The sequence below is a fragment of the Festucalex cinctus genome, chromosome 16, assembly GCF_051991245.1.
Source record: "Festucalex cinctus isolate MCC-2025b chromosome 16, RoL_Fcin_1.0, whole genome shotgun sequence".
In the NCBI taxonomy this organism is placed as follows: domain Eukaryota; kingdom Metazoa; phylum Chordata; class Actinopteri; order Syngnathiformes; family Syngnathidae; genus Festucalex; species Festucalex cinctus.
Genome location: NC_135426.1, coordinates 24153362 through 24164992, shown reverse-complemented (window position 1 = coordinate 24164992; position 11631 = coordinate 24153362). Strand labels below are relative to the sequence as shown.

At 43.1% G+C, this 11631-nt stretch overlaps 2 protein-coding genes across 5 annotated transcripts in view; one reads left to right on the top strand and one right to left on the bottom strand.

Moving 5' to 3' along the window:
• Nucleotides 1-16: 16 nt before the first annotated feature.
• On the bottom strand, nt 17-8046 carry sh3gl2b (SH3 domain containing GRB2 like 2b, endophilin A1). 2 transcript variants are annotated; one of them, XM_077500501.1, is made up of 8 exons: nt 7848-8046; nt 6111-6179; nt 5816-6032; nt 5573-5706; nt 5341-5499; nt 3835-3938; nt 3630-3760; nt 17-2788 (listed from the first exon to the last, which is right to left on the bottom strand). In XM_077500501.1, the coding sequence occupies exons 1-8, from the start codon at nt 7890-7892 to the stop codon at nt 2592-2594; spliced, it is 1056 nt and encodes a 351-aa protein (XP_077356627.1). In that variant the 5' UTR covers nt 7893-8046; the 3' UTR covers nt 17-2591. The 2 variants fall into 2 exon arrangements, with proteins under 2 accessions (XP_077356627.1, XP_077356628.1); XM_077500502.1 differs by lacking the exon at nt 7848-8046 and adding an exon at nt 6352-7010.
• A 1264-nt stretch (nt 8047-9310) lies between these two features.
• mad2l1 (MAD2 mitotic arrest deficient-like 1 (yeast)) overlaps nt 9311-11631 on the top strand; it is a 36302-nt gene continuing 33981 nt past the window's right edge. Inside the window, exons 1-4 of one of the 3 annotated variants that reach the window (XM_077499894.1) lie at nt 9311-9520; nt 9937-10083; nt 10674-10794; nt 11424-11527. In XM_077499894.1, the coding sequence (XP_077356020.1) occupies nt 9457-9520; nt 9937-10083; nt 10674-10794; nt 11424-11527 (436 nt within the window). In that variant the 5' untranslated portion in view covers nt 9311-9456. The remainder of the gene's footprint in view (nt 9521-9936; nt 10084-10673; nt 10795-11423; nt 11528-11631) is intronic. The other 2 variants (XM_077499898.1, XM_077499895.1) reach the window with 2 other exon arrangements.

The following is an 11631-nucleotide window of genomic DNA, read 5'->3' as shown; positions in this document are numbered from 1 at the left end:
TACTCGTGTGCATCTGTAGTGTTAATCCTTTATTTTCAGTACATTGCAGGTCTTCTCACAACAAGCAGATATACATATACTGATTGTATATATCATCATCATCATCGTCCTCATCCAATACGAGGAGAGCAACAGTTAGTATTACAGGCTAGCTTGGACCACACCTCCTCCAAAAGACGCCATAGGTGTATGCTCTTTAACACATACACACAAAAAAAGGACACAGGAATAAATAAATAATAAATAAAATAAATAAAGTACACAAGTAGCTCAGCAGAAGACACCAGACAGGTAATGAGGCTATTTTGTACAGCCGCAAGGCAAAGCAAGGTCACACGATCACACTGATTCTGGTCCGAATGGCGAAAATGCCGCTGCATACATCTTCAAGTATGTTTACACTTCGTGACGTGATGTGACGAAGGCCGCACGGGTCCCTCACTGAGGTCAAAGTACACGTCGCCATTGACAGACAATATAATTAAAAAAAATAAAAATAAAAAAAAAGCTCTCAGAAAGGGGATACAAGGAGGTACACAACAGAGCATCAGGCCACCATGACGCAACGCATGCAGCCCATAAACGTAGATTAGCTTATTGGAATATCTTTTTTTTTTTTATTGCCCTCACAGTGGATAGCTGTTCATATTGATAGTTTGTGTTGTGTGTTATGCAGGGTTAACCGCTCTCGAGATGTCACCTTGTGCTTTGCTAAATCAGAGGTGGCAATATTCACAATCTGTACGTATGTGAAGTACAGTGCAAAAAAAAAAAAAAAATCTATGCAAGCAAAACATCTTCCCATGCTTTGCTAACGTTGGGAATTAAGTTACAAAACATGCTAAATTAGCTGACCATATCAAATAAAAAAAAAAAGCACTCTTTTTTTTTCTTTTTTTCGTGTTTTAGGCTGGCAGACACAACACATTTACCAAGAATCATTTTTTTTAGTCGACAACATCAAACAATTTCCGCTCCGACTCTGTTGCCGTCATCATTTAATGCTTCCCAATTCCCTGTTTTTTTTTCTGCCTCATAACGCCCCAAGATTTTTTCCGCTCTCTATTTACAGCATCTTTTCCATTATGTCGTCCTAATTTTCGGAAATTGGGAAAAGTAGCAAGCCTATTTTGACAAACTTAGGAGTAGAGCGTTTGTTGTTAAATCTGTTTTCAATGTGGGGAGTAGATTTAAACAAATGTCCGATAAACAATACTAAAAAGGGGGAGTTTGCAGTTTGAAAACCGCACAGAAGATTTGAATGTCCTGTAGCCTCACTTCACGTGCACAATTATGAAAGCGTAGTTGTATTAAAAAGCCACAGAGAACGCTGTCAATCGTCAACAAAATAGCGCAAGCGATACTATGCTAGCATTAGCATTATAAACAAGCTGTTAGCCACAGCTACTAGCGTGGTAGCAAGACTTCCATTCATCCATTTTCTTGAGCGTTTATTCCTCACAACGGTCGTGGCAAGACTTCGTACCAATTGTGTTAACGCTAAATGTTTCGGTAGGTAAAATCAATTCAATTCAAAAAGCTCCCGAAGCCTAAGCTAACAGTTAAGCACCAGGTTGTATTGGTGTGCGCAGTGTTGTTTTTTTTAAACACAACAAAAAAAACTCCCCCTTGAAGCAAAATACGGAAACATGAAACTACAAGCGTTGTAAGGGAGTATTTGTACTCTGCTCCTTCCCACCGCTGGTGTGAAATACTCGCTTTATTATTTGTGAACACATTAGCCATTAGCGCGTTAGCATGGCTGAACACTGTTTCGATTCCTTTCCGTGGATGCGGAGAACGCTGGCATGCACACAAGACGACCACATCTGAGCACAATGGACGCCGTTGAGTGGCCTCGCCATGGGAATATACGGTACAGTACACTTGCGTGGTTTGCATTGCTGTTTAGGTTGAATACAGCGGCTTAGATACTCGACTGGTGATGTTTTAACAAAGCCACGACTACTGCTGCTTCTGTCACTAAGTCACTCACAATTCACCACGGTGACCTTGTGACGTACGGTATGTAACACCAATCAATCAATGAATCAATCAATCAATCTGTCCTGCATGCAAAAAGCCACATAAAAAGTCAACAAGCAGCCTCTCAAGACAAAAAAAAAAAAGTCAACTTGGAAGTGTCCGCTTCAACCTGCCCAACACGTTTACTTATTGCTGAGCAGCTGTGATCCCATGATGCATTGCTGCCTCACTCGAGGGGCGAGCTCATGCAAACAGCCCGACGTGGTGTAAGAAGGAGGAAAAAGAAGGACGAGGTGAGAGCCATGCGACGGCGCCCCGACAGGAACGACGCGAACGAAGACGACAAAACGCACTCAACAAGCACACGCAGCGGGGCGCTACCCCATTCGGCAGCGTTGCCGCTCGGGCGCGCGTGAAAGCGCCGAGCCGGCGTGGTCATTTTTTTTTTTCCCGCTCGCTCCCCTCGAGTCCCGCAGCCTCGCCTTCTCCGACATCGACGCAGTCGCGCAAAGCACAGCAAAAGAAGAAGAAGAAGAAGAAGACAGAACGAGGAGGATGCTAAAACGGGACCGTGGCGATGGCCGCGTTGGGTGTGGGCGGGGCCCCTAATGCGGCAGCGGCACCAGGATGTCGACGTAGTTGATGGGGAAGAATCCCGAGTGGCCGTGGATCATTCCCTCGTACCAGTTGTCGTCAATCTGATTTGTCAGCGTGATGACATCGCCCTCCTTGAAGCCCAGCTCGCCTTCGTTCTCCGGCTCAAAGTCGTAGAGCGCCCGGCAGCACGGCTGGTCCAGCGGCGCTGCGAAACACGTGTACACTCACGTCAGAGTTCAGCAAGCCCGTTTCAACTATCGGACAGAGCAAGAGCGGTTTCCACCATCCTGTTACTCGAGGGCCAGAGTTAGGCAGGTTTTAGATGTTTCCACACTCCTGATTCCGATACTCAACAGAAATAAATCACTTTTGTTTTGCTCCCATTTTTTTATGAGATGAATTCAAAGATCTAAAACTTCTTCCACAACTTCTCCCAAATATTGTTCACTAACCAGTCTCAATCTGTGATAGTGAGCACTTCTCCTTTGCCGAGACAATCCATCCCACCTCACAGGTGTGCCATGTCAAGATGCTAATTCCACACCATGATTAGTGCACAGGTGTGCCTTAGACTTAGACTTGACTTTATTGATCCCTTTGGGATGGAAATTTACATGTCCAGCAGCAATGAAATAAAAAAAAAATTCAATCAATCAATAAATAAGGTTATTACACCAGAGATTGAATTAATAATAATAATAATAATAATAAAACAAAAAATAAAAATTCAACCAATAAATAAGGTTCTTACACCGGAGATTGAATTAAATAAATGAAAGTACAGTAAAGTGCCATATTTGTGAAGTGCACATCCCCCCCCCCCCCCCCCCCCTCCACCCACACCACAACCAATTGAGCAGGCAGTGCTGCACAAGACGTTGCACTGCCCATTGAGAGAGAGAAAAGAAAAAAAACGTAGTAAACGTCAATTAACGTTTATGGCAGCATTCAATAGGATTTTAGCAGACGTCATTAAACGTTTTTGGCAGTCAAAGAGTTAATACCTAGGTAAGTAGTTAAATACCCAAGTATGTTCATTTTTGTACCTGGTGATCTTCCGGGCGATTTAGCAGAGTGGAGGCCCCCATTGTGGCTCTCGCTAGGCGGCAGCAGTTCCAAGGTCATGCGTGGTTTGGGAACAAACTCCTTCCTGGGCTTACTGGACACTTCCTTTATCCTGCAGGTTGGCGGTGGGAGGTTTTTTCAGGACGACGAAACCCGATGACGACATTTGGGCCGTTCGTTGCATACCTGTCGTCCATCTTGCTGGAGAGCTGCTGGAGGATCTGAGCGGTGCGACTGTGGTACTCCAACTGGGCCTGCACCAGCGCCGCCAGCTGGCTCACCTGTTCAATCTGCAACACAAGTATACGGAATCTCAAAATGCTCCAGTTGACTGCCCGGCATTGGACTGATTCAGGGGTCAGCAACCTTTCGTGTCAAAAGAGCCATTTTAGGCCAAATAAATAACGAAACATTTGAAGATTGTGATGAAGTTTGTTGCTAGTCTAGTCTAATGTACCGAGGGGCCCTAATGGGGTAAATGCCACGGAAGAGGCGGGACGTGATTTTGCACATCAATGGTTCCGGTCCAGGTTGCACAAAGTCGGAAGCACAAGTATTTTTGACGCAGTCCACACGTCGCAAACCGAACCGGAACCAAACTGATGTGCAAAAACAGGTCCCGCCTCTTCCGTGGCATATTAGCGCTGCACCACAACACAAATATATGACATCAGTGTCCAATACGACGGAGACATTCATTTGTTTCTACCTTTCGTTTTCCTTTTTTTTTTTTTTGATTTTTCATACTTTGTTTTTCATAATTTTTTTAGACTTTTCTGACTTTTTGTCATATTTCTGACATTTTAGGCAATTTTATGGACACATAATTTTCCGCCTCATTTCCATTTTTTGGACATCTTATCAATATTTTTTTTGGGCAACTCCAAAGTAAATGTAAAGTAATTTTCTGACTTCCTTTTTCTTTTTGGACATTTTATTGTTACTTTTTGAATATTTTCTTTTTTGCCTTTTTTATTCAATTTTCTGACATTTTTAGCACTTTCATGGACATTTTTTTTGCTTTTCCTCTTCATTTTTGGAAATTTTTAGGTAATTTTTAGGGGTGTTAAAAAAAATCGATTCAGCAATATATCGCGATACTACAGCACGCAATTCTCGAATCGATTTTTTAACATCCATTTTTGATGGAAAAATATTCAACAAAACATCTAAATTTCCCACCTTAAGCATGGAAGAATGTTATATTAATGGAACATTAAGCCTTAATATTTTATTTCAACGCTGTTCAAACATGAAAAATGTTACAACCTGTTTGTTAAATACACAATTATAAAACTGAAGTTTCAGATCAATAAATAATACATTTTCATACAAATCTTACAGTGGACATGTACAAGCTTACTGAATGGTATTTTCTAAATTTGAGTAAAAAAAAAATCGCAACAATCATATCAATTCATATCGGGATTAATCGGTATCGAATCGAATCGTGGCCTATGAATCGTGATATGGATCAAATCGTCAATTCACACCCCTAGTAATTTTAAAAACGTCTTCATCAACTTTTCGTCGCTCTTTTTCGTCACAACTTAAATTTGGGATTCAAACATATATATTTTTTTAATATTTAATTATTCATTTTTTAATCTAAATTGTTAATTCAGTTGAAGTGCATTGTATGTTTTTTTTTTGTAAAAATCTTAAAAAAAAAAAAAAAAAAAAAGGTCTTACGTCGCTCTCGAGAAGGTTGAACATGCTCTGCTCGGCAATCTCTTTGCTTTCATCAAACTTCTCCAGCGCTTGCTTGATCTCGTCATCCTGCACCTTCCCCTGACGCTTCTTCTTGTAGTCAAAGTCCAGACGGCGTCCTTCCATCTTCTTCAGATGGTGCTAAGGCGGAGCGACGAGACGAAGGACGTGTGAGTGAGTACGTGTGGGTTGTGGTCAACCTTGTGCCGCTCACCTGGATCTCTTTCAGGTCTTTGTCATGGAGGTTCTGCAGTGGGTCGATGAAGTTCTGTTTCACCTCCATGTCCAGGGCATCCTTCACCTCGCCCAGCTCCTTCATTGACTCGCCCGCGTCAATGAGTGCGAGGCCTGGGTGGGCGGACGGCCAGGAGGAGGTAAGGAAGGTAAAAATAATAACACGACGGATGTGTGTAAGAATTGAGGATGAGGATTGGATGAGGAAGACGAGGTCCCTTACCAAAGCAGGAGTCCTCCCCCAGTTCCCGTCCAAACTTCAACATGGCGTCCCCCAGTACGGACTCAGCCTGCGGGTATCCCGGCCCCTTCTCCTGACCGCGGATTTTCGACATGGTGTTGATCATGCTGAGCTTGGCCCTGGACGCCGGGTTGGGCTGCAGGTACTCGGTGGTTTTGGTCATGATGTCCAGAACCGCTCGGCTGGTCACGTCCACTTTCTTGGCGAGGTCACACATACAAGCAAACTAAAGACGCCCGCCTCTCATCCTCTTCCTCGTCACGCCGACGCGTTTTACCTTCTCCATTTCTTTAAAGTCATCGTCAAGTTTGGTTCCTTCGGCGCCGCCCACCTTCTCGCTGACTTTCTGCATGGAGTACATGAAGAGAACGAAGAAGAGCGCAACGGAGCTGCGGTCAGTCACGTGACCAGGTGGGTCAAACAAAAACACACCTCTCCTCCCACTCAAGGGAAAAAACAAAACAAAACAAAACAAAAGAGCATCAAGACGCAAACACGCGGAGTGAGGATGCAGTTACCATGGAGACGCAGCCCTCGGGCCCTCCTCATGTTACATAAGCATCTCCGGAAGTTATTCCACCATTTCCCTCCTCAGACGAGGCCTTGTATGAGTGTGCGTTCGATCCAGATGCATCAAACAGGAAGTGGGGAAAAAAAAAAAAATGCAGCGATGACCAAACGTCAACACGCGCGCACGCACACTCACATCACGTGCGATTCCCTCGGGGGCCATCAATTATTGACCCCGCCAACCGCAGAGCGTCGCGCTCGCCCGCCCCTTACACGTGTGCGGTTGCCATGGCGACACCATCCTCTGAACAGCAGGGGGGGGGGTGTAGGGGAGGGAGTAATACATGTTGCATTCAAGAGCCCGCCAAAACAAAAGCCCTTTTTTCAGCTCGCTGTGAAATTAACGACTGCTGTGCCGTCGTGATGGTAACCATGGCGACCCGCCAGCAGCTCATTTGGGAATAATATGGCGTAAAAGATGTCATGGAAAGTGTTGTGACGGTGGTGACTTGACTTAGAATTTCCAAGTAGCGCTCCAAGTAACGAATATTTTTTTTTTTAAATCCAAGTTTTCGATCAATTAGTATAGTTAGTATCTGTGGCTTTTTGAGTGTATGCCTTTTAAAGGTGCGGCCTTACCTGGTGAGTGACGTGTGTGCCAGCAAATGAGCGTAATGCTGGCTGGCTGACATCACTCACTAGGCCACACCCCTGAAAGGCACACGTCCAACGCAAAATACTACAGAAACGTACAGTACTTACACTTTATAAAAAAACAAACAAACAGCTAAGCTAGAGATGCCTTACAACTTCCCTCGCTCTTCTGCTCATGATTTATTCAGCCAGATGACCGAGGTGTCTCGTTTCTCGCATCTGATGGTCGCGGCGGCCATGCTGCGGCGCCTCGGCTCAAACGCAAACCCACACCCGCGCACCCAAACATGCACACATGCAGAGATTTGTCCCACTTTCTGATCTCCTGGTTGCCAATATCCACGTTTGCTGTTTGTGATCATGGCAGTTAACACACCAAAACGTGAGTGGAGCTAAAAGTTCAATATGGACGGTTTTTTTTTGGGGGGGGGGGGGGGGTGAACGGCTTGAATTGGGAGGGGCCAGGGAGTCGGACTGGGGATGATGGAGGGAACGTCTAGAAGGGAAAAGATGGTGTGATGGAGGATGGAGGGAATTCCCTGTTGTGTGCAGCAACAGCCAATCAGAAGCGCCGTCTCAAAGGCCTCTCTGTTACGTAACATTACATCCCACCGTGCGCGTGCCAGCCACCCAGTAGACAGCTTCCACACACGCGCACATGCACAATTCCTTTTAAAAAAAAAAATGCTTTGACAAACAGCAAGAGCAAGTGTTCATTTCCTTTGTGAAGAACTAAAAAAAAACAAACAAACGTGGAGGCAAATGGCTTGGAGGCAGCCCGGCGGCCGCGTCGTGTTTACGTCTGGATGTTGGCAAGGATGCTGGCACGCGCACGCGCACGACGCCGTACCTGCGTGGCTTTGTGGAATTGCTTCTTCAACCCCGCGACGGACATCCCCGCGGCTCCAAAATGGACTCGAATGCGAAGAAAAGGCGGTGACGGGCGAGACGCTCGTCCACTCGGCGTCCACTCGTGATGATGATCGCACCGAGCGAGGCGGCTGCCTTGCGTTCGCGATGCAGTCCACAGAAAAGACAAGAGAGGAGGAGGAAGAGGAGGAAGAGGAGGAGGAGGAGGAGGAGCGAAGCTCTCTCTCTCTTTTTTTAAATTATCATCATTTTTGATTCTATTAAGGTACCGGGCTGCCTGCGAACAATAATAATAATAATAATTATAATAATAATAATAATAATAATAATAATAATAATGCATGTGTATTTATATGGCGCGTTCTCTTTTGTTTTTGCACCCTCACTCTCACAAATGAAAATTAACATAACATCGGGGAAAAAAACCTAAGTGTAAAAAAAAAAATAATGCAGATTAGACTTCCTCTCAATTCTTTGTTCTTCTTCTGTGAGCTGAATTGGCTGTTGTCAATGGTGAAGTAGCGCCACCAATTGGTAGTTTTTTTTTCTTTTGCCGCCATCTCGTCTTGGGGTGTGAAGTGCACTGACTTGTATGTCAGATTTTTGCTCGTATCTCAAGACAAAACAAACAAAAAAAATAAAAAAACAATTGGCTCGTAAAAAAAAATAAAAATAAAAATCACGAGCACATTCAAATCTGAAGGCAATGAAGTGGGACAGTGTGGAGTATTTCAGTGTTTTTTCAGTGTAGTAATTGTGGTAGCTGAAAGTATGGTCTCCGAGGCACAGTCGTGCTTCAAAATGCACGCGCTTCATACGTCGTTGCATTCTATTAGTTCACCACTAGATGGTACTAAACGCCACACACAGCGCAAATTTGCAATATTACCGTTTTATTTTGACCAGTGCAACTTTTGCGGGAGTTGGGGTACAGTGTCGTCCCTTTTTGACTAGAACATCTCTTTGGGAAATTTACGGTAATCTTTGTGTAACGTTTTTAATTATAACAAATGTTACATTGGTTATTTACAGTAGCTACACGTCATATAAATGGCAGAACATTACCACTTTGGGGGGATTTAAAGTAGTTTTTTCGGTAGATAGATAGATAGATAGATAGATAGATAGATAGATAGATAGATAGATAGATAGATAGATAGATAGATAGATAGATAGATAGATAGATAGATAGATAGATAGATAGATAGATAGATAGATAGATAGATAGATAGATAGATAGAAAGAAACGTTTTATGTCACCTGCCAATGTAAATTAGTCGTATGCCAACTTCAACACATTTACAGTATTGTACCAGTGTTCAGTAATGTGCATTGTTGCTTTGCTTTCGAAAAGAATGACATTAAATACTGTACAAAAACATAGCAAAATTGACGCAAGATGGCGCTGGTATGTACTTAAAACAGAAGTGTAGCCGCCATTCCAGGCGAAGAAGAAAAAATATTTTGCGCATGCGTAGGCTATTTTCGAACAAAACCGCGGGCAGCATTTTAGCAAGAAAGAAAACACGGTGTACGTTTGTTAAAGCGTTTCAAACGAAGGCCCAAAAAAAAACGACGAAACTCAAACAATGACTAGCACCCTAAAAGGTATTACTCTCAAAGGAAGCGCGGAGCTTGTGGCTGACTTCTTTTGTAAGTATTTGTCTTATCCTGTTTGGACTCCATTACTGAGTACATTTCCAACAAAAGTACTCAAACGGTGACCGTTGGCTCATTTAAAAAATATTGCCAGCCAATTCATGATGAAAATCCATTCCAAACTATTCAAAATATATCGCAGTGACATATGTCATAACTTTACGTTGATGAAAAATGCTATGTGACACCCGTGAGTCGTGACTTAACCCCGTAGCATATTCGAACTTAATTTAAAATGTCGAAAGAAGAACAAGTATAATTAATTAATCAAATAATTGATACATTGTTTAAAGTGCAGAAACTGCTCCACATCTTTTCAATTATGTGTAAAGGATGCATTGGGGATCATCACAGTGAATAACAATGAGGTTTTTTTTTTGATAACTTTTATTTATGCTCATTCCACACAGCTTATGGCATCAACAGTATCCTGTACCAGCGCGGCATCTATCCTCCGGAGCAATTCACCAGAGTCAGCCAGTATGACATGAGCCTCCAAGTCACGTCAAATCTCGAACTGAAGAACTATCTTGACAGTGTGGTGTCACAGCTTAAAGGTTAGTTGACAGAATGTGATGTTTTCTTACTTTATACAGTTGTTAATACGTCGCTGGCACTGATTTCCATTTTCACCTATGATCCAGGCCTTGCCTAATTTATGCCCTCCAAAGTACAATTAAAAAATAAATAAATAAATAGGGCTGCACTGGGAATATCGTGTGTTTGTGGTCGGTTTCACGGCGCTGGCAGACCTAAAAGATTGACATTTGACAACTTGAAAAATTCAGCTTATCCTTACATTGATGAAAATCGACCTCTTCCGAAAGTGCACTTCCACCATTTTAGGCTCCAGCAGATGCCTCCTGATGTGTGTATGGATGGAACGTTTCTAGATGCTCACTGCCCTGAAAGTCACTCCAGTTACTCCATAGACTAAACTACTGTATATACAAACATTAAAACGTAAAATTTCCACAACAATTTGGTCCCCTTTAATATATGACCCTCAGGCCTACCTGTAAATGGGCACTCTCTGCTGGTAATTGTGACATTTCTGACTTCTGGGAAAACAAAACACCACCCTAACTCAAACTTGGGACAAAAACTCAGGTTTGCGTATCACAGCAATTCCCATGTCGTGGTACAGAGTGGCTGCTCAACTGCACGGTTCACAAGCTGGTGTTGGTGATCACATGTCTGGATACGGACGAGGTACTGGAGCGCTGGCAGTTTGACATCGAGTGCGACAAGTCGGCCATGCAGTGCAGGTGGGTGGCGCCATTTTAAGTTTGACAGTTGACTAACCAATGCCCAAAAATGAGTAATTACAAAGTCAAAGTCCAAAGCTAATAGGAAGAAAATTTCCTCTTGGGTGTATATCTCTCCAATGAAATTTGATTCAATATGTATCTCAATTCATGGGATGCAGTATCAATCAAGGATGGTTTGATTTTATGGAGTGAAGTGGAACAATTTGATTCGATATGGTACCGTTCAATTAGAGATCGTAAGATGGAATGATATTTATTTTTTTATTTTTTTTAACATGGCAGCATAGTTTGTCTCATAAGAAACCCCAACATACCTCAATATTATTTACATGGCAAACAGATGCCACAAGATGGTGGCAAAGCACACTGTTCACTTCAGTTTAGTTGCTTGGAGCTTAGGTGCCACCAGGCGGTGCCAAAATAATGCCTTTATTGCTTTGCTTTTTATTTACTGGAGCAGTAAATTTCCCTCGTGGATGTAAAAAGTACGATATATATCTTGTGCCTGAGCATAAAATGATAAAAAAAAAAAATGGAGTTGTTCAGTGACGGGTTAAAAAAAAAAATCAGAATCCTCAGTATGGGTTTGACTGTAATGCAAGTATTGATTGTGATCTGTTTTTTAGTGCCCCTCGAGAAAAGCCCATCAAAACGATCCAGGGTGAAATCCGGGCAGTTCTCCGACAGATCACTGCCTCCGTGACCTTCCTGCCCATGCTGGAAACTCCATGTAAGAGCAGTCGTCAGCTTGCTCTCGGGAAGCTTTTCACCCCCAACGGCCGCCTCTCCTGATGTCGTCCTTTTTTTTTCTTTTTTTTTTTTCCCCCCCCCCCG

Coding starts and splice junctions, on each gene's coding strand:
- sh3gl2b (XM_077500501.1), bottom strand. CDS start 7,892: ATGTCCGTCGCGGGGTTGAAGAAGCAATTCCACAAAGCCACGCAG. Junction 6,033..6,110: donor ACTTTAAAGAAATGGAGAAG/GTAAAACGCGTC, acceptor GACCTCGCCAAG/AAAGTGGACGTGACCAGCCG. Junction 2,789..3,629: donor ATCGCCCGGAAGATCACCAG/GTACAAAAATGA, acceptor CGTGTTTCGCAG/CGCCGCTGGACCAGCCGTGC.